At 32.4% G+C, this 22,298-nt stretch overlaps 3 protein-coding genes across 5 annotated transcripts; all 3 read left to right on the forward strand.

Annotated features, from left to right (window-relative positions):
• Positions 1 to 321: 321 nt before the first annotated feature.
• Positions 322 to 1,171, forward strand: LOC130815158 (auxin-binding protein ABP19a-like). Its single transcript, XM_057681528.1, has one exon. It carries the CDS (start codon positions 424 to 426, stop codon positions 1,054 to 1,056), a length of 633 nt encoding a protein of 210 aa, XP_057537511.1. The 5' UTR covers positions 322 to 423; the 3' UTR covers positions 1,057 to 1,171.
• Positions 1,172 to 2,938: 1,767 nt separating this feature from the next.
• Positions 2,939 to 9,182, forward strand: LOC130816049 (uncharacterized). 2 transcript variants are annotated; one of them, XM_057682619.1, is made up of 4 exons: positions 2,939 to 3,088; positions 3,195 to 3,258; positions 4,385 to 5,458; positions 8,372 to 9,182. In XM_057682619.1, exons 3-4 carry the CDS (start codon positions 4,526 to 4,528, stop codon positions 8,810 to 8,812), a joined length of 1,374 nt encoding a protein of 457 aa, XP_057538602.1. In that variant the 5' UTR covers positions 2,939 to 3,088; positions 3,195 to 3,258; positions 4,385 to 4,525; the 3' UTR covers positions 8,813 to 9,182. The 2 variants fall into 2 exon arrangements, with proteins under 2 accessions (XP_057538602.1, XP_057538603.1); XM_057682620.1 differs by lacking the exons at positions 2,939 to 3,088; positions 3,195 to 3,258 and adding an exon at positions 3,615 to 4,132.
• A 3,674-nt stretch (positions 9,183 to 12,856) lies between these two features.
• LOC130816051 (MOB kinase activator-like 1A) lies at positions 12,857 to 21,969 on the forward strand. 2 transcript variants are annotated; one of them, XM_057682622.1, is made up of 7 exons: positions 12,857 to 13,275; positions 14,629 to 14,677; positions 14,764 to 14,872; positions 15,425 to 15,518; positions 20,574 to 20,707; positions 20,816 to 20,979; positions 21,110 to 21,969. In XM_057682622.1, the coding sequence occupies exons 1-7, from the start codon at positions 13,250 to 13,252 to the stop codon at positions 21,116 to 21,118; spliced, it is 585 nt and encodes a 194-aa protein (XP_057538605.1). In that variant the 5' UTR covers positions 12,857 to 13,249; the 3' UTR covers positions 21,119 to 21,969. The 2 variants fall into 2 exon arrangements, with proteins under 2 accessions (XP_057538605.1, XP_057538604.1); XM_057682621.1 differs by having other exon boundaries at positions 12,859 to 13,275; positions 21,629 to 21,969.
• The last annotated feature ends 329 nt before the right edge of the window (positions 21,970 to 22,298 follow it).

Consider the following 22,298-nt stretch of genomic DNA (forward strand, 5'->3'; position numbering starts at 1 on the left):
TATTACTTTCTTTGATTTCTTCTCATTTTCTAAATGAGTAAAACAAATAAGATGGGAGAGAACAATAATTTATTCAATAATGAAGATTCAAAGTTTGAACAATTGAAAGAATCATTAATTCAATTATTATTTGAGCTCCATATTAAATTAGCAGAAAAGAAGACTTCATTAATTTAACAAATAATAGAAGTAATATTCAATTTAATCTTTTGTCCATAACGACATTGTCAAAGAAAATTTCCACGAAATTACATGCATGTTGCATTCTTCAAATGTTATTTATAGGACACAAATTCCCATTGCTTAAAGCAACATACCAACACTACCCACTTAATAGAAAAACTAACTCCCTATAAACCGATACTTTGAGTTTAATTCTCATTTAACGCTCCTTTTTCTTAGCCTAATAAACCACCATCCAAAATGAGTATCTTAAAATTTGCCATATTCTATTTTCTTTTTCATCTGTCATATGCACAAACTAATATTGTAGACTTTTGTGTAGCAGATTTCAACTACCCAGTTGGTCCGGCAGGATTTCCCTGTAAAAATCCTGCTAATCTCACTGCTGATGACTTTGTTTATTCTGGCTTAGGTGTTGCTGGCAACACCTCTAATATACTTGGTGTTGGCGTGACCTTTGCAATTGATTTAACCTTTCCCGCTTTAAACGGTTTAGGTCTTTCTATGTCGAGATTAGATATCGCTGTGGGTGGAGTAGTCCCGATCCACTCACATAGAGTATCTGAACTTATCATTGTTATCGAAGGAACTATTATTGCTGGGTTTATAGATTCCAATGATAAAGTATACTCTAAAACGTTGAACAAAGGGGACATTATGATATTTCCTCAATCCTTACTTCACTTTCAAGTTAATGTTGGAAATACTCCAGCTCTTGCATTTGTTAGCTTGAACAGTGCTAGCCCTAATTTCCAAATTACTACCACTTCTCTCTTTTCTAATGACTTACCAACAGAAATAATAAGAAAAATTAGTTTGTTAGATGTTACACAAATCAAAAAGTTAAAGAAGATACTTGGTGGTACTAATTAAGGTGTTTGTGTTGTAATATATTCATAATAAGTTTATGCTTGCGAGTTGCGATCATATGCAGATGTATTATGTAACAATGAGTAGCATAGCCTATTCATGTTTTTTCAAATAAAATATATATTTATTTTTTTCTTAACTTTTACTTTCTCAATTCCACTATACTTATTACATTTGACTTTTTACGCAATCGAATATGTTATTTTAATTATTTATATATTAAAATTTGCACCTCTAAAAATTATAAAAGTTAATTTTATAAAAATATACGATTAAACGATTCAAACAAATCTCACATCGCTATATTTTTTTTCACATATAAGCTATAATATATAAAATAACTTTTACAAAACAAATAAATCATTAGAATATTGTTCAAGCTCTAATAAAAACTCAGAACATAGACAAAAGCTTGAATTACAGTATGTGTGTGTCTTCCACTCTTGAAGACTTCATGTAATATAACATCCTTCAAAAGCTTTTTAACTTTTTTTTTTTTTACCAAGTCTTCAAACGCTTCTTTTAACCGGTCAGCACATTTGGATTCAAACCGACTAACATCTCCCTTGATAATCTATTGCAGTTTAAAATTTGAACTTGCAACTAACTTTTTGGATAATCTCCTGATTAATGGATTTTAATCTCTTAACTCGAAAGTGTCCTTTTTTTTTATTATAACAGAATACTTGCAATGATTTTAGTAATACACAAATACAACATATTAATGAATATTTATCACAAAATAATATATATTTTGATCATATCTAATGTAATAACCTATATAATTGTCACTTGAATAATCTTGATAAGTTCTTAACTAACTTAACTAATCTTGACCAGTCTTAAATTTCATCACATGTATAATAAATTAATTGTCACTAGTATACAAACTCGTGCAATGCATGAGTTTGTTAGTATAGAAATATCTATAAATAAAAATTTTAAAAAAAAGATGAAATTGCATATTGTAGTGAACATGATTTGCATATTATAAGAATGATTTCATTTAGTAAAGTTTTATAAAATGGTCATTTGCAATAATTTTTCTATTCTTTAATAGTATTGTATGATTTTATGATTTGATGTAATAAAAATCGTTTTGAAAACTTATATCTTTAATACTTAAAATTATAACCAATGCAAAACTCTATAAAATTGTCATGTTAAAATTTTCAACTCTTTTATAGTATTGTATGATATGATTTACAATTTAAAAATGAATATTATTTTTTTAAAAAAAAACGTAATAAATAAAGTCAAATAAATTTTACTTACACTTTAAAACTTACCTTAAAACTTACAAGGAGAACAACTATAATTGATACTCAGTAATCCAAAGCAAATTAATGCATATTTGTAGGATCATACGATCCTACGATCCAATTCTACCGATTTCAACCCTACCCCTTAATTGATCCTAGGAAGTTACCCAATTCTAATAACCTTGCTTATAAAATGATTTCATTCGGTAAAGTTCTTTAAAATAGTCATTTGCAATTTTTCTATTCTTTTATAGTATTCTATAATTCTTTTATAGTATTCTATAATTGTATGATTTGATCTAATAAAAATATTTTTAAAAACTTACCTTTAATACTTAAAATCATAACTAATGTAAAACTCTATAAAATTGTCATGTGAAATTTTCGCGTTCTTTTATAATATGATTAAATCAACACACATCGTTATCGAATTAATTTATTTTATTTTATGGTAAAAAATAAAATGTTCTAAGTATAGTGTGTAAAAAATTACTTTATTAATTTGACTCAAAAAATAAAAAATAAAAAATAAAAAATTTAATTTAAAAAAAGTAAAAGTAACATATTACGTGTAGCTACTAATATTGATCTTTGATTGTTAATTGCATGTTAATTCCAAAAGCTATTAAATTCAAAATTTGGAGATAATATAAGTCTCCTTCCTCCCTCTTTAATCATCATCCACATTTTCCTTGAATTCATTTTCTCTCCCCAATTCCAATAACCCCTTTTTGGATTAGGTTTTCCGATTGAAATTTGCTCAGCATTCAGGTGTAAGAATTCGACCTATCTACAATGACGGAGTTTTATCTGTAATATTTATCGATTTATTTGATTTCTATTGCCCGATTATTGATTTTTTGATTTATCATTTGACAGGTAAATTCATATAATTGAAGTGTTATTATATTCCTTCATCAAATTGAGAATATTGGGTCTCCAGGTAAAGATGATCTTATATTTGATTTAATATTTCTCCATCAAATGATTGTTGGAACATGATATTTCCATCATTTGAAATTATGTTTTACAATTGCTTAGGAAAAATATGTTCTGATATGTATAATTGGTATATAATGAGTTAATATTTAGTTCTTAATTGGGTAGAATTTTGGACAAAGATCTTTGATGCAATTTTCTTTAAGTCATTCTCAATTAACCTATTTGCAATACATTTAATGACATTTTGGATTATGCTAGAACATTTTGGATTTGTCTAGGTCATTTTTGGATTATCAAATTTCTCAATATTGTTGTTCTGTAGCTGAAGAAAATGTGATATATTACAAACAAAAGTTTGGCTTTTAATATTATTGTTGCTATACTTTGTTTCATTTACCATGTTTTTTCACTATCTGATGGCGAGTCCGAGGTGTGTTTTAGACGATGTCTTGGATTTTACTCTCCATATAGATGTGGTATTATTTCCCAATGGAATATATGGAATGTAGACCAAATAATTGATGGGTGTTATAGAGTATATACATCTTGGCACTTCAACCATTGACTTAAACTTATAGTTGCGTTGTTCCTTGACATGGTGTCAAAAGCCCATGTTATGGGTTCGAATCTCACTCAGAGGTCCTTTCAAGTGTAAATATTCGCTTCATGTATAAGGGAGGGTTGTGCTCATTCACACCTCGTGTGAAGAAGGGCGTGATAGAGTATATAATATACCATATCAAAGAAGGAACTCACCAAAAATCTTAAGTTGATGGATGATATATGTTATATAATCTATCAAGATAAACATTGCAAAGCTCTGTACTTTATCGGCCCTTTTGGTACACGGTGTGATAATCAACACAATGTTGAGGGTGGGTTTCAATTCTGTAAGCGTAACATGTTGCTTTTTATGAAAATTTACACTAACATTTTACAATTACGACTAACATGTTAGCAAACTGACTGAGTGTTTTGAAACATGATGCTTTGCTGGGTGATGTGTGTTCTAATAAGTCTTCATCAGTCATAGTTCTTACTTATCAATTATAATGCTTGTTATTTGGTTTTTTGGGATTATACTCATGAAATTCAGTTTCTTATCAATCATTCATCTCTCACTGCAGGTGGGTTGTAAATTACTGATGTTGAAGCTCCATAACTGTAGACTATTTAACAGTGCAACTACATAAATTTTAGTCTAAGGCATAAGTTTGTATTTTCTTATATTGGAAGGGAGTGTTTTAGCTCAACATTTGATTGTCAAGATGATGGAAGCAGAGATATCCTTCACAGAGGTTGACCTGAAACAAGAGAAATTTGAAGATGTACAAGAGGAAGTTAAAAAATTTGGCTGTGATCTCTGTGATAAGGAAATGGTTCATAATATGGCACTAGTTTTACTTGAAGGTTTATCGACTGTGTGTGTTGACAACACGACGGGGGATATGTTCAAGAGTCCTGGCACGGTTGCTGCTGAATTAAGGAAGGAAATGTTGGACTATCTTATAGAAAGAAGTGAATCTTTTGTTGCTGAAGCGTTTCTCTCTGAAGATGGTCCTGAGGGGGAAAAATCTGACCAGCCATCTGATATAATATCTGATTTTATTGAAGATTTTGCTGGTCTTAAGAGGAATTTACTGAGTCGGGTTTCTGGGTGGCTGCTTAGTGACATGAGAGAGGAAAAAATTGAGGATTTCGTGCAAGAAATGGAGTTGAATAGCTTCTGGTTGTTGGATAAGAGGGAAGCTATTGCACAAACTCTTCTTAAAAATGTCGATTTCAAGAATACATTTCATTGCAATATGAAGTTTAAGTTTGAAGACGAACTCAAACAACATCGTCCACGTTGTGGTTTCAGGACTATGTTGTGTGAAAATGAGGGATGCTGTGTTACCTTCAGTGCAGCTCAAATGGAACATCATGACTCTATTTGTCCCTTTAAGATACTTCCTTGTGAGCAGAACTGCCCGGAAATCCTAATGAGACGGGAAATGGACAGGCATTGCATTACTGTCTGTCCAATGAAGCTCGTAAACTGCCCTTTCTATTCTATTGGCTGTCAAGCTAGGGTTCCTAGTTGTAACATCAAAGAACACTGTTTGGCTGGTGTCCGTTCTCACTTGCTGTATGCTCTTCAATATCATCACAAAGAGGCGTCAGCTGAGGATTTGAAACCTCGAGCTGATCAGATAGAACAGGTGAGTCAAGCAATCCACATTTCTTTTTTTTTTTGGGATTAATGATGGGTGTAAAATAAAAATGCCTACTTCACTATTTGAAAGTAATTAAGTCTTTTTTTTCCTCTATGGACCCCAAAGTGATGAAACATCATGAGAATACAGACTTGTTAAAGACTAATAACTCCATCTAAAGTTACTAATTGTGGTTCATGCAAGTACATAACTAATGAAATATAACCCAATATCTAAATTTCGGGATAGTTTTGTTGAGTTCCCTACTTTCTTTAAAGTACCAAATAAAATATGTACAACTGTACAAGAGGTATTCTTCATGGTAAGTTCTCCTTCCCTAAAGGTTGTTCTATCTATTGTAATGTGCCTTTTTAAGATTTGTTTGGTGGATTTGTTTTATGGAGTTGTAGAAGAGTTGGGCCATTTATAGAATGTGAGAAAGTAAAGTGGAGTGACCATGGTATCAAAATAGATATACGCGATCTTTAAGAAAAACCATGGAAACCAGAGAAAACAAGTAGGAGCGGATGGCAGGCATTAGATTTATATTAAATTTCAAAGAAGCGTTAGTACCTACGCTATGAACCTGTGATGGAATGGATTTGAGGCCATTACAAGGTCATCCACATCAGTTGTATGGGCAACTTATGTGGAGTTTATAGAGTACATTGGCTCTCTTATATACTAGGCTAGTTGTCTTGGGTGAGTAAATTTCAAAGAAGCATTAGTACCTACACTATTAAACCCTTTTAGGAAGCATTCCATAGGAGACTTTGCCTTTACAAGAGCACAATACACTTAAATAACTGAAAAAAACTAAATAAGTGGCAACTTTACGTTATTAGTGTAAGCTGTATAGATAATGTATCATTTAAATCTACTTTTGCCCTTTCTTCTTCTTACATCACTTCTTTTGTTTTTACTTGATGTCTTTTCTTTCTTTTTTATATTTGTTTCCAGTATATTTTTCGTTGACATGTTCAATGAGGTCACAAACCAAGTCTCATCTTTACCACTTTGTAGACTATTGATTGTTATACACTTGGTGGTTTGTATTCCCCTGTTTGTGCTAGTTGCTAGGATCCAACCAAGAGTTGGGCTCGTAAGTGAATAGCATGTTTGAAAGTAGAGTGCAGACCTTTTTACCAGTTAGTTGATGTCGTATACTTAACAAAGCATTCATGATCGGTGTAATTTCATGTTCGTGTTGCGGCCAGGGACGAAGGAAAGACAGTTTGTGTGAATATATGAAGTTTTTGAATGGATAGTCATATTGTTTGAGATGACAAAGGCCGCAACTCTCTTATAAGCAAAGTTTTCCATAAATATTTGAACGTGGTTACAGTGTTTAATGTGGATGACATAGGCATCTAATCATCTATAATAGGATACTCAAAGAACGAGTCGAGCATTTGAGGTTGCTCAGATTATTGTCAAGCGTCGAAAATGTGCTTCAGAAGGAGATTAGCTATTTGAGTCTTTTCATTGATAGTGTTGTATAAGAATCGATTCGAAGAGAAACACTCAATTCAGGAGTGGGAGGAACTCAAGAATGTCGTTTAGCTCTGATCTTTCTTGGGGTTGGCCACCTACTACAAGAGATTCATAAAGGGCGTCCCAAGAAAGAAAGTTCTTTGGATTCATTGCATAAGAGTCTCCTTTAGGAGTGGCTAGATGTTCAGGAAAGAACCTTTCAACTTCCAAGATACAAACACAATAATGATGCAAATATTGGCGTCACCAAGAATTTTGCATTAGGTGGTGTATTGTTGTAGGATGTATCTTGGTTGCTTTTGAAAGCGAGAAGTTGTATGGGAATGAGTGGAAATATGCAGCACTAGAGAAACAATTGCTTGCCATCATCTACTACTTATGACGTTGGCAGCAATAAGTGTTGGGTTTCATTTATTCGTCCAGATAACATTGTTGCTAGCTTTTTCTCACTCAACCAACTACCCTTTCGAACTCATCATGGGACAAAAACCTTTCTTTCCCCACACCATTGCCTAGAGGAATTCAGTTTGGAGAAGTGCCTTATAGATCACGTATGTATGGAAACAAAATACACCTATTGCTCGAGCATATATATTGAAAGCTTTGAAATCAATGAAGTGGGGTGATCGCTATAGGGGTTTGACATTGAACAATCATTTAGGTTTGGCAACTGTTTTTCAGTTTGCTGTACTTTTTTTTCCTTTCCTTTTTAGTTTGATGTTAATACAGCTGATTCAATTAGTGCTTTTTTTACTCCTCCCTCTCTTATAGTTTTTTGGGGTAGAGGATGGGTTGGTATGGGCAATGGCACAACTTGTTCATTGGGATTTAGGATGTAGTTCTTAGATCCAGTAAGTAACAATCACCTACTTATGGTATAATCTATCTTGCTCAGGAATATTAGCGACTAGCGACCTCTATTTATTGTTTCATGTGCTTGTGAGAACAAATTGCTTGTTCACTGCCTCTGTTGATAAATTGATGATGGTGATGGCTGAAACTAGAGTCAAAGCTTGGATAGATGAATTAAGGTGATCATGAGTTCAGAGGGCAAAAGCTGAGTAGGCTTTTGTGGGGAATGGACTCAAGACGAGTCGACTTATGTTGCTGAACTAAGAACGTTTTCCAGAGTCTCACGTCGAGTCGGCTTCTCTGGGTGTTGGGGAGACACCGACTGCTGCAGGTGCTGACGTTGAGGCATTTTTTGTCCAGTGAAGAATGCCGACTCGGCGGCTGGGCCTTGGTTTGTGACAGCCGAGTCGGTTGTGGGTGCGGCAAATGCGGGAAGCGGTTTTCTTGTTGAGTTTTGTCCGGTTATTTTGTTCCATATTTTTTTCACATATCCGCATGTCTGAAAAAAGGGCAAAGCAAAAATAGTATATTTCTATGTAGGCATGAAAAATACTTTCCACTTTTTTTTGGCAGGAATATTTTGACCGGCTGGCAGGAATGCAAGGTGTGAGGTCTTTCACAAACACAGTCAAGGATCTAGACTCAAAGCTTGGCCCGTTTGAGGTTGTCGCGAAGGATTCGGGTAATGCAAAAGAATCAAAAGATTCAAATTCTGAAGAACCTCCACTGAAAGACACAAATCAATTGTATTCTGAACAATCTCCAACTGAAACCACAACTGAACTTGAACATCCTCTGACAGAGGAAACAAAATCTGAACTTGAAAGGCCTGCAGAATACACAAACAATTTAGATTCTACGTGCTTGCAGCAGAAGACAGAAAACACAGATAGAAGTCAGCCCGCAGCGATAGACTCAAAGGAATCTGATTCCAAACACCGTTTGTCTGAAGATCAGAACAATTCAGACTCTGAAGTATCGCTCGAAGAAGATTTCAAAAAAGTAGATCTTTGATATCTATTAGCCGTTGATGGTGCATGCTACAAGTTGACAGAAACGACTTAACTTTCCGAATATCTCCTGGACATAATATCTTTTTCTACCTCCTATACTGATTGCTCATAGCTCTTCCGACTTGACGCCTCCTTGACGGGCTTCAGGTTGAGTTTAAGTTTTGTATCTTACCCATTCGTTGTTGATACTTGTAACAATAAACTCGTACCAATGTAGGGCCTCTTATCTTCTTGCTATTGTTTTGCGGTTCGTTTTTTTCCCGAGTATCTCGATGTAGACTAATGTATAAAACATCTCCGAATTTTGTTGTAAAATCCAATCCCTTGGAATCTAAAGTTCATTTACAGTGCTCATGCTTATGGAGCCAAAAGCTTGCTGTTTATAGTTGAGTAGTTCCACAATATGTAGCATGTATAAAGGGCGATCCATCTGGATGCTCCATAAGGTTTTAGGCTGGTCTGGTGAGGTTCGTGTTGTGTTGAATCAACTTTAATATTTGACCTAGATCAGGCTTGATTCAAGTCATAATTGAAGTCACTACAAAGTCGAGTTAAATTTGAAATAAATAATTATGTTCGGTCAATTTCAAATCAAGTTAGTACATTTAAAATTGAGTTGGTTATGCTTCGGACTAACTCGAAAACAAACTAGTTTTTGCATGTATCATTTTTGGTTTGATTGATCTCTAGTTACTACTATTAAATTTGATTCTGATAATGTGGTGTTTGGGTTGATTCAATGCAATATTTAGTCAAGTTCGGATGTAGGTTCGATCAAATATAAGATGGTATGATACTATGATATATTTCAAAATGCTTCAGATTCATTTGGATTTAGGTTGATTGTTTGAGGGGTTTTTTGAGTTTCGATTGATTTTAGGTAGGAGTATGTCAATATCGATTCGAATAATATCCAATTCATGTTAAGTTTATGCCTTGTAAATTTGTAGTGGAATGACATCGCATAGAGTAAAGTTTTGTTGGATATATCTACTAACCAATAACCATCATAGTTATGATTGGGTCAAGCATTGGTAGGGTAAAAAGCGGGTGTAGTCATCCATTTATTTGAGTTGTTCTTAGTTGTTTGTCATTCTTAGGTATGATGGTGCGAGACTGCGAGTTGAATTAGAAGCCAAACCTCCAAGGTGCTAATTATGGGTAGCATACCTACAATTACAGGTGTCCAAAATTAACTCGATTAATTGAAATAGCGTATGACTCGATTTGATTCGTAATGATCCGTATATGAAAATCAAAACCAAATTTTCATATATTTACGTATACTCAAAAATTGAAATCAACCCAATTCGAGATATTATACCCAATGCCTAAACACCCAAATGGACACATCTATCTAGAATCAACTTACAAGTAGCATTTACGTTGATGTTTGACGATTTTTATAAAGGGGACCAATTATACTTTTTTGATTTTTTGTTTGTTTAGGTAGGGTCTTTGTGTTTTAAGCTCTCATTGTAGGCTTTTGCATTGTTCTATATTGTCAAGAAACCAATTCAACCAAAAACTTAAGTTGATCTGTGGTCTTGTTGCGCTGACTTCAGATACTATGTCGATGAACAAATTCGTCATAAGTTAGTTTAGGTCTAGTCAAATTTAAAAAACATGTGACCTTCCATCATGTCTATTTTTAATATTACTTTACAGAACTAACTTAACTAAAAAATTAATTAATTTGATTGTTTAACTTCAACATACATTATATTCTTTACCAGGATATGAATATGATTTTCATTTAGTTATATAATATTTCTTTTAAAGTTTATTTTGATTTTCAACCATTAACATGAGTTACTTGAAAACATTGTCAAATGCACAATCAGCAAGGATTGAAGGTTGAAGCAACACAACTCAAATGAGATGTATAAGGACATAATCTACAGAGCTGAACATGTGCCCAACTGGCTCTTTGGCTTCCATTTAACTTGGGGCTTCACAACATAATCCCTTCATGTGATTTCATGTCTCCTAAATTGGTCTTCATAGGACATTGCTAATAAATCAAAAAAAAAGTTTCTTAAATTAAAACTATATTTTTCTTTTATATGAATATTGCATTATAATTATGTGAAAAAAAATTGTAATTAATTTCAACGTAAATAAATTGTTCAACCAACTTTATTCTGAAATAAATAAATTTAGCAATTCAGATTAAAGATATTTAGATTAGATTTGGATTGGATCTTAAAAACATTTTAGTATATATGCAATGATGCAAGTGGCACTTATTTATTACTCTCGCTATTCTGATTGGTTTGATCCAAATAAAAATTGGTGTTTTTTAAGAAAAAGGTGTATAATAGTAATAAATAAAGAGAAATAATAAATTGTATGGATAAAATTAAATACAAGTAAAAATGTATGGATTAGATTAAAAAGAAATGGATCATTATTCAAAAATAAAAATAATGTAAATTAAGTGGGGACGAAGTAAAATGATAAATAATATATTTTAAGTGGGACAGAAGGAGTATTACCTTTGTTACATACTAATTTTTAACAAAGTATAAAGGAAAACAATTTGATGTAAATTTTTACGCTTCAAGTTGTTACAAAGATGTAATTCACTAGGTTATTTTTGGAGATTGTTATTAAAAAAATAATGGGAAAATTTTCTTTTGTCTACTAAAAATAATCATTTTGATTTCACAGATTTTTATATGAAACAGTCTTAGTGTGAGACATACCTCATATCTTGTATTAAATAGCCTAATAATAAAAACTTTTAAATATATAGACTTTTTATTTTGAGATCATTTCATCGTGAGACGATTTTATACAAAACAGGTTGTTTTGATTTTGGTTTCAAAATTATGCTGACCAAACTTTTAGCCTTAAAAATATGAATAATCTACCATATTAGAATAGGGCTATGGTCCACATACACATAATAAGCTGGCATTTGAACTCTGGTCCAAACACACTAAAATATTGTTGCAAACTAATCGTGTTTTCAGATTTTTTTTATAATTGAAAAAGTGGTTGTCGTTAGTGATGGTCTTAAATAAGAATCTAAGTTTGATTATTATATAATGCATGCTGGGTTCCCCACATCGAACATGTATGAGGTTTTCAATGGGATTCTAAAACAACCTTCTTCATTACCTATCACTAACTATATTAGTCAATATGGCGTTTTATAAAGTCAACTCTTACTTTGCAGCACAACGTAAAAAAGTAACAAAATTAAATTATGCCGTATTTTTTATTTTGAAAATCAAGTATTTGACGCGAAGACTAAACGTGATGCGTATTGATTGGAAAATTAAAAGACTTACACTTATGAGAAACTAAAGATTTACAAGCTCCGATAGTCACATGTGCTTGCTATATACTCATAACCATGCAAAAAGCATAGCATATATTGAGTTCTCTTAATTGCAAAAAGCTAGCAAGATACATTTTAATGACTAACCTTTTAAAATTGGTACTTGCTAAGAATGATCCAATACAATAACACATTTTGTATAAAAAAAAAAAGTAACAAAATTAAATTATAAAAAATTGAAAAATTTTTTAAAAATTAAATGAGAAATCAAGTAATTTTATTTTTTGTGATTTTATTTTTAAATTTTTAATATTCTTTAATTTTAAATTTTTATTTTCTTAGCTTTTAACTTGCAAAAATCGATCACTATTTGGATAACAATGTTCTCGGGTGACTTTAAAACTGGCATTATTCATGGTTAATCAAAATTGAGATTATTGTAGAAAAATCAATAAAATATTGAGTTCTTTTAGGTAAATTTCCCTTTAAAAATTTAAGATGAAATAAGTATTCACTAACTACTTTTAGAAAAATCCATAATTTTCAAATAATTCAATAAGTTATAACTTGTATAATCAATATTACATAATTATTGCATCACCTCTACGTCTGTCACTAAAATAAATAATCAATATAAGTGACAAAATCAAATAAAAATAGAATGATATTTCTATAAAAACAGAAAATAGAGAATTATACAGAAAGAGAGATTCATAAGGACAGGTCATGTTGTGATGGAGAGGGCATATTAAGGAAGAATACCGCTCTGTCTACAGAAAACAGCAACTGTTTGACAGTCTGGCATTTTTAGCCATTTCAATTTTATTTTTATTTGATTATTTTATTTTTATATTTTTTATTTATATGCTTATATGAATGAAAAATAATATTATATATAATCAAAATTATAGTGTAACGTTCATTCTCCAACTTCTGATTTTCTCGCTTCTTCTTTAGACCTGCAACTCCACAAATTGGAGAAAACATAAATAAATCTTTATAATAAATTAAACTTTAGAAAAACCCAGTTTTTGGTTTGACAATTAATCATTTTTTTGAAGGAAAAAAATAATCATATTTATTAAATATATAAAATTGTTAAACACCCAGTAATTCTTTTGTTGTATTAAAACCTTCATCATCATCAACATGAGTCTTTTTGGCCTTGGAAGCAGGTGATTTTCTTATACATTTTTGAATATGGTAAAGATTTAAATCTTTATTGTGATTACTGATATGATCTTCATTTTTCAATTTTTAATGTATTGTTTTTCTGGGTTTTTCATTTGGGTCTGAATCCTTAAAAACCCAGTTATTAATATTTGTTAAAGAAAATAGAATCCTTGTAATTTTGAGTTTCATTGATTTGATTGATTATTAGTTGAGTTTTGCATCTTTTTATTGAATGATCACTTATTTTCTGTTTATTTAAATAAACAAATAAATAAATTTGGTCAAGAACCCTATTGTAGATTTTCTCCCTTTATTCCCTAATCTCTTTTTGGATAAATTAGTGCAAAATAATTTCTGCTTTATTCAATGTGGTTTAAGGTGTTTGTTTCATATATGCACCTTTTGTAGTGCTTTAATGGTGAAAAGAAAAGGTTAAAAGATTAGGGCAAGGGATCTTTAATGGAATCCCCACTTTCCAGTTGTCATATCTTGTTATTCTGATTTTTATGCTTAGACATAAATCCATTGATTTGCTCCTTAAGTGCTCCATTTTTTAGGTACTAATTATGCATTATGCATTATGCATTGTCCTTATGCTAGTGGATCTCTTGGTAAAGCTCATTGAATAGTAAAAGTGATTTATAAATTCCTTTTTAGTTTGATATGATGAGTTAGTCACATACAATCAATCAAGAATTTTAATGGAGTAAGCCCATTTGTATACTTATATCTTGTTTGTTGGGTGCTTGAGTCCTTTAAAAATGCTGTTTAGTAGCAGGAAAATATTTCAAATTCTGTTTTATGAATTGCCTTTGTAAGTAGGACTGATTAATTCCATTCATTATTGAGTTGCAATGAATATCAGTGGATATACCTCTGATTAGAGGTGTTTATTCGAGTCATTGAGTTCATTTCAAGTTACGTGTTTCGAGTTGGTTTGAAATTGGGTTTTCTTTCATATTGTTTTTTACATAATTGCAAATCATTTTCGAAGTCGGGTCAATACTAGGTCGGGTAAATTTCGGTTCATTGGATCTATTTTAAACACTTCTACCTCTGATAAGGGGGCTGCCGTCATCTAATCCTCCCAGACTGTGATCATAGCTGATCATAGCTACTATGAGTGGGATATATCGAGTATGATGATGATGATAATACCTCTGCTAATCATATTTTGTGCGTTCTTTTTGGATAAGTGGTGCACTTGTTTCTTATCCTAAAGATGCTAATTATGGTTGTCCATTGTAATACTTCATAAATGAGTGTCTGTTTTCAATTTGTTCCCTTTGGAGGATAGTCATTACCTGTGCTTTTTAACTTGGTTTTGGTAACGTTTTTGAACTTGATCCTTGCAGAAATCAGAAGACTTTTCGCCCTAAGAAGAATGCGCCATCAGGGAGTAAGGTCGGGTTCCTCCTCTAGAAGTACATATATTTCTTCCTTCATTCTGCTGTTTTTTGGTATTCATACTTGTATGTATTGTGTATCAGGGTGCTCAACTTCAGAAACATATTGATGCTACCTTAGGTAGTGGAAACTTGAGGGAAGCTGTGAAGCTGCCTCCTGGAGAAGATTTTAATGAATGGCTTGCTGTGAACAGTTAAGAGTCAGACAACTTACCTTTACAATATATACTTTTTATCTTTGGATACTGTCCCCTAGGTTGATTACCTTCTACATGGACTCGTATTTTATTGCTTAAAGATATGAATTTAGGATAAGTACCAGTGTAACATAATTCGCCAGTTAATTCGCTTTTTGAATTCACGATTTGCTCAAAATGATCATGAAATAGCCCAAAACCAACCATAATTCGTTTATTCTAATTCATGATTCGCAAGAATATTAGTGAATCATGTGACAGTGATAAGTACTATAGATAGTGACGAAAGGATATGCAATATGGAATTATAGCTTCCATATGTTGTAGATCCTGTTAAGGAATTATAGTTTCCATATACCATTATAGTCCTGTATTAGTATTGTAGTGTATATATGCTGCAAGAGTGCATGTTCATCGTTTTTTCTTCATTGTTATCGAGAGTTTTGATGGCTTCCTGTTATCAATCATTAGTTAATGATGCCTTAAGGTATATGATGTTGGTAAGGTCATGATCTTTGCTGACAACTACCTATTGTTCGTTTTTGCAGCGGTGGATTTTTTCAATCAAGTTAACATTCTTTATGGAACACTCACTGAATTCTGCACATCTAATGCCTGTCCAACAATGACAGCAGGACCAAAGTATGTTCCTTTATCTCTGACCGTAAACTTAATTAACGATGGATACTTGACTAGCCTTACGAATAATGACAACACTAGTTTCCCAAATACAATTCCATTTTGCTCATTTCGTTCCCCGTTGCCTTCAGTTCCAACTATTTTTCAAGTTTTATCTAACTTCGTTTTGAAGATCATGTGTGCATGCTCCTCCCTTTTAGCGTTTTTCTATTTTGTTTGATTTGATTAAATGACGTTATTGACTTTGTTGTTAGTTGTATTGTCCTCTCTTTGCGCCACAATAGGATGGTGCAATCCCCCATCCAACATTTCTTTTGTTACTTTGAAATATTATGCTCTTTTTACTCTTGGATGATAGCATTCACAATGGAAGTCTCTTCTCGTACATCATGTCTAGGAGCAACTGGAGGGAATGGAATTAGACAAAAGGAAATTGGAAGGGAGGGGAGATCGGTGTGTTTTCCTTTTAAATCTTTCAAGGATTTGTTTTGTTAAAAATGTGAAAAAAAAAATGTGAGAGTTCCTCCTTCTAGGTCCTCTTAAATTAATTATAAGTCTCTGTCTGCATGTAGCTCCTTAAATTTGAACATACATTTAAAGTGTTTTACATTATTATACATAGCTTGAAAAATCTGAGAATCTCTCTTGACTTATAAGAATTAAGAGATCAAAGAAGAATGGGAATAAAAAACAAAACTAATCAAGCAGAAAAAACAGTAAGGAGTTGGGCAACATGCAAACACTAAACGAGGAAATGTAAAAAGGAATGCCCATTAGCACAATACTTCTCGAAATATTGAATAAAATAATGTTTTATAAAAAATTTACCACGACTTTGTTCGTTGTTACTAACAGCGAACAAGAAGATGTCATAACATTTAAAAGGACAAAAAAACAACTATTGGTAAGCAGACAAAATATATTATATCTTTTTGTTTTTTTCTAACATTATGACATTGTCTTCCTTTTATTCGTTGTTACTCTGTTAGTAACAACAAATAAAGTCGTGATTATTTTTTTTTCTTGTTCGTTGTTTGTAAAAACGAACAAACCTGACCTTAGGCACGGACACGAAGACGCTTATTTTGAGAATAAAAATTTTTCGAAGCTTAATATGGAAATTTAAACAAAGTTTTTTATTCAATCTTTCAATACTTCCTAGTTGACTAACCCCAACTGTTATGAACATCCACAACTATTTGGCGTTACTTATATGATCAACACTCTTGAATTAAAGTTTCCTCTTTCTGTGATGATCTTATGAAATCTATTATCTACACCACCACTAATGCTCGCGTCAGAGATCCTATTGGTAGGTGTCCATGTGATATTGAAACTTTGCTTTTGAAAATTCAAGACTCTATAAAGGAATTCAATCTTGTTATTTTTGCTACAAATGATGTTATTCATCATTCGCTTTCTAAAATCAATTATTTTAACATTTTTAAAATGAACACTTTCAGAATTAATACTTTCAGAATCAACCTATATTGAGTATTCTTAGTTTAGGTTGGTAGAATAAGCACATAGATTGTGGATTTTGAAAGTGTTGATTCTGAAAGGTTTGATTTCGAAATTGTTGATTTTGGAAAAGCAAATGACGAATAACATCATTTGTGACAGAAATAACAAAATAGAGTAACCAGAGTCTTGAATCTTTGAAAGTAAAGTTTCAATATCACGTAGACACTCACCAACAGGATCTCTGAAGCGTGCATTAGCGTTGTAGATAATAGATTTCATAAAATCATAACAAAAAAGAGGAGGCATTGATTAGTGTTGATCATATATAGTAACGCCAAATAGTTTATGGACGTTCGTGAACATTTGGGGATTATCTGCCGAGAACTATGGGGCTAATGGGCATTCCTTCTTACATTTCCTCCTATGGTGTTTGCATGCTGCGCAACTCCTTACTTTCTTTTCTAATTCATCATTTCTGTTTTCTTCCATTCCTCTTCTATCTCTTATTTCGTATAAGTCAAGAGAGATTCTCGGATTTTTAAAGCTAAGTATAATAAATAATAATATGAAACAATTTAAATGTACCTTACAATTTAAGTAGCTACATGCATACTAAGACTTCCTTTCAATTGAAGGATTTCCCTTTCTTCACCTAATGGTATCCATTGAGGGCAATGCAATCTCTTCTTCCTTTCCCTCCAATTCCTCTCATTCAAACACGGTGTAAAAATCTTTCAATCTTGTTTCTTTACCTTGGGTGTTGCGGCAATTAAGTAAAATCTCATATGTTACAAGAATTAACTAGTGAAACAAAAAGCTAGCTATTAGTAGGGTGATTACAAAAGTCTTGCTAGATGACTATACTTGACCGAATAAAGTGATGTTTTTCTAAATTAGATGGCAGTGCGCCTAATTGACGTGACATTAAAAAATCAAGAAAATTTCATTCTGCAATTGATATTAGTGATACTTTGTTTCTTTGAAATATTATGCTCCTTTGTTTCTCGTGATCATGTAGCATCATATTTAATGTGCAATTGATGTATACTTCTCTTATTACTCTTGGATGATAGCATTAACAATGGAAATCTCTTCTCGTACACCATGTTTAGAGGAACTGGAGGGGGAGGAGGGGAAGGAAAGGGAATTCGACAAAAGGAAATTGGAAGGGAGGGGAGATTGGTGTGTTTTCCTTCCAAATCTTTCCGATGTTGAAAAGACTTGATTTGTTTAAAATGTGAAGAGTTCCTCCTTCTGATTCCTCTTAAATTAATTATAAATCTTAATATGCATGTAGCTCTTTAAATTTAAATGTACATTTGAAGTGTTTCACATTATTATACTTAGCTCGAAAAATCCGAGAATATTTTTTGACTTATAAGTAAGAGATCGAAGAAGAATGGAAGAAAACTTACATAATGAATCAGAAAAGAAATTAAGGAGTTGGGTAGCATGCAAACACCAAAAGAGAAAATATAAAAAGAAATGCCTATTAGCCTAATATTTTCCGAAAAATTAAATAAAATAAACTTTTAAAAAATTCACCATGACTTTGTTCGTTGTTACTAACAGCGAACAAGACAATGTCATAACATTTAAAGGGACAAAAAAACTAGTGGTTAGCAGACAAATAATAATTTTTTTTTTTGTTTTTAACTATGACTTTGTCTTCCTTTTATTCGCTGTTAGTAACAAGCAAACAAAGTCGTAACTAAATTTTTTTTCTCTTGGTTCGCAGTCGTAACTAATTTTTTTTTCTCTTGTTCGCTATTAGTAAAAACGAACAAACCCGAAACCTGACCTTAGGTTTAGACACGAAGGCGCTTATTTTGAGAATTAAAATTTCCCGAAGCTTAATTTGGGAATTAAAAAAAATAATTTTTCATTCAATCTTTCAATACTTCCCAGTTGACCATCCCCAACTGTTTATGAACGCTCATAAACTATTTGGCATTACTTATATGATCAACACTCTTGTATCAACGCCTACTCCTTTTCATGGTGATCTTATGAAATCTATTATATTATCTACACCGCTAAAGCCTGAGTCGAAGATTCTGTTGGTGGTTATATACGTTATATTGTAAATTTGCTTTTGAAAATTCATGACTCTATGAAGGAACTCTATCTTTTTATTTTTGCCATAAATGATGTTATTCATAATCAACAATTTCAGAATCAACCCTTTCTGAATGAACTTTCAGAATTAACACCTTTAGAATCAACAATCTAGGCTCTCATTCCACCAATCTCAACCTGGGAATACACAATATTGGTTCATTCAACACTTTTAGAATCTATATTGTGTATTCCCATGATGAGGTTGGTGATATAACGGCATAGATTGTTGATTCTGAAAGTGTTGATTCTGAAATTGTTGATTCTGAAAGGTTTGGTTTTGAAATTGTTGATTTTGGAAAAAGCGGATGACTAATAACATTGTTTGTGGCAGAAATAACAAACTAGAGTTCAATCAGAGAGTCTTGAATTTTTGAAAGCAAAGTTTCAATACACCCACCAACAAGATCTCTGACGCCGGCATTAGCAGCGTAGATAATAGATTTCACAAAAACATAACGGAAAGGAGGAAGCATTGATTCAAGAGATTTTATCATATAAGTAACGCCAAATAGTTTATGGACGTTCATGAACAGTTGGGGATTATCTGCTAGAAAGTATGGGGCTAATGGACATTCTTTTTAACATTTCTTCCTTTGGTGTTTGCATGCTGCGCAACTCATTACTTTCTTTTCTGATTATGTTTTCTTCCATTCTTCTTCAATCTCCTACTTATAATTTAGGAGAAATTCTCTGATTTTTGTAACTAAGTATAGTAATATGAACACGTTAAATGTACCTTAAAATTTAAGGAGCTACATGCATACTAAAACTTCCTTCGATTGAAGGATTTCCCTCTCTTCACCTAATGGTATTCATTGAGGGCAATGCAATCTCTCCTTCCTTTCCCTCCAATTCCTCTATTCAAACATAACGTAAAACTCATTCAATCTTGTTTCTTTACCTTGGGTGTTGCGGCCATCAAGTAAAATATCATATGTTATAAGAACTAACTAGTGAAACAGAAAGCTAGCTATTAGTAAGGTAGCTGCATTAGTTGCCATTGGCTGGAATCATGCAACGCATTTTGTTTTTGTTGCATATAACTATGGGGTGATTACAATAATCTCGCTAGAAGACTATACTTGACTGAAAAAAGTGATATTTTTCTATAATTAGATGGGAGTGCACCTAAATTGACAGGACATCAAAAAATCTAGACAATTTCATTCTACAGGTTTTTTCTCCTTTCAAAAAGAAACAAATTTGTAGTTGCAACTTCTTATATGAGCATTCTTATGTACTTCTATGTAAGTAGCATTTGACACCAACACCTGAACCTTAATTTTTTGACTGTTCCTAGATCTTTGCGCTTAGTGGCTTTTGAAATTCGATGTCAAGTAAATTCTCATATCGTGCTAATATTTTCTGAGTTCTTGACATTGCAATTTTTAAGTTTCAGTGTCGGTTTGCACAACAATTTAGTAATCACGTTTGATATTTTCAACAAATCTGAAGTTAAATTACTCCCCTCAGGTACGAGTATAGATGGGCTGACGGAGTTACTATTAAGAAACCCATAGAAGTATCTGCTCCAAAATATGTTGAATATCTGATGGATTGGATCGAAGCTCAGTTGGATGATGAATCAATATTTCCTCAAAAATTGGGTATGTTAAAGTTCTTTCAAATCGTAAGATCCGGTCCATATATTTTCCCTATTTTTATAGGGGAAACTAATATTAAGCAATATAATTCTTCGTATTTCGTTGTTCCAGGGTCCCCATTTCCTGAAAATTTCCAAGATGTTGTTAAAACAATCTTCAAAAGATTATTTCGTGTCTATGCACATATCTATCATTCTCACTTCCAGAAGATTGTGAGCTTGAAGGAAGAGGCCCACTTGAACACTTGCTTCAAGCATTTTGTTCTGTTTACATGGGTAAGTTTTATACTCAATTCAGCAATTGCTATTTGATCTTTTTCTTGAACTTTCTTTTTCCTCTTTCGTTTTTGCTATACTCCCTTCATCGGGAATTTATTAGTCACATATACTCTCTTAATATATTTAGGAGTTTTAAGCTTCCGTAATATCCGAGTAGTCATTGATGATTAAATCTTCTATTTCCAAAAGTTCGAGATGTTGCAACTATGATGAAGATTTGTTTCATATCCTTGATAAAGAGAGATTGGAATGAAGTGACAACTGATTCCAAATAGAGGGATCGTTTAACATCCCTGATTGGTTTCCGAACTTAAGTTTTAGCTTATCAGCTGGGATTTGAGATGGTAGATTATTGAAATGAACTGAATAGAAGAATTCATGTGGACGATCATTAGAAATGATTTTTCGTTCATGCAGCCGACCTCAATCTTTTGGGATTATTAAGACTTTGACATTGTTGTTGTAACTAGGATTTAAGAACATTGTGGCTTTTTTCTCCTTTTCTGAGCAGTCGTAACTGTCAATTCACTATGCATCATGCTCTGATTTAGTTCACGTAGCTAGAATGATGATGTGTGCCGTAATATTGACAATGGATATGGAATATTCAGGAAAATCATTTCCGATAACCTGTTTTTGAATACAGGAATTTCGCTTGATCGACAAGGGTGAGCTAGCTCCGCTGCAAGACCTTGTGGAATCTATCCTGCAGTGCTAGTTAAGTGTCTAAATGTTATGGTGTATGCTGTTATGATATAACACATTTTTGGAAATTGTTTGGTTAACATTTTTGGGTCAATTATGCCTTAATATTTTTGTATCTTAATTATTGTTGAATAAATTTTATCTTGTCCACAAGGAGATGTTGCAAAATGCAATGCCATGATCAAAGGAAATTTCAGGCAGTGCTGCTCTGTGCAACTGAGGATTGTTTAGCCTCCATGAATAAGTTGTCACTGCTATATAATCCCTCCGTCCTTACGAATATGCAACCCTTTTTATTTGTGCCCATCGCTTAAACTTTACAATATTTTCTTTTATCAAAATGTTTCCACCACTTTTAGACCGAGGGAGTATCTGCTAAATATTTGAATCATTCTATAGTGTTGCAAATTCATGGGGACATAGAGTATGCAGCACTAGCATGTATTTCCTCGGTCTTTTTGAGTTTGCAATGACTCAAATATGTAAGAGTTTTTAGAATCATATGGTGTAAGTTCAAATGGATGTGGGGATTCATATCATTTTTTATTCTATTAGAATTTAGAAGCCAAACATTCTCTTTTAGGTGGATATCATTTGATGAAATGAAATTT

Source organism: Amaranthus tricolor, chromosome 6 (assembly GCF_026212465.1).
Source record: "Amaranthus tricolor cultivar Red isolate AtriRed21 chromosome 6, ASM2621246v1, whole genome shotgun sequence".
Classification (NCBI taxonomy): domain Eukaryota; kingdom Viridiplantae; phylum Streptophyta; class Magnoliopsida; order Caryophyllales; family Amaranthaceae; genus Amaranthus; species Amaranthus tricolor.

What these genes read in the sequence shown, in the direction of transcription:
- LOC130815158 (XM_057681528.1), top strand. Translation starts at nt 424, where the DNA reads ATGAGTATCTTAAAATTTGCCATATTCTATTTTCTTTTTCATCTGTCA.
- LOC130816049 (XM_057682619.1), top strand. Translation starts at nt 4,526, where the DNA reads ATGATGGAAGCAGAGATATCCTTCACAGAGGTTGACCTGAAACAAGAG. An exon ending in GAGCTGATCAGATAGAACAG is followed by an intron (nt 5,459 to 8,371) that starts GTGAGTCAAGCA and finishes TTTTTTTGGCAG; the next exon opens with GAATATTTTGACCGGCTGGC.
- LOC130816051 (XM_057682621.1), top strand. Translation starts at nt 13,250, where the DNA reads ATGAGTCTTTTTGGCCTTGGAAGCAG. An exon ending in ATGCGCCATCAGGGAGTAAG is followed by an intron (nt 14,678 to 14,763) that starts GTCGGGTTCCTC and finishes ATTGTGTATCAG; the next exon opens with GGTGCTCAACTTCAGAAACA. An exon ending in ATTTTGTTCTGTTTACATGG is followed by an intron (nt 20,980 to 21,628) that starts GTAAGTTTTATA and finishes TTTTGAATACAG; the next exon opens with GAATTTCGCTTGATCGACAA.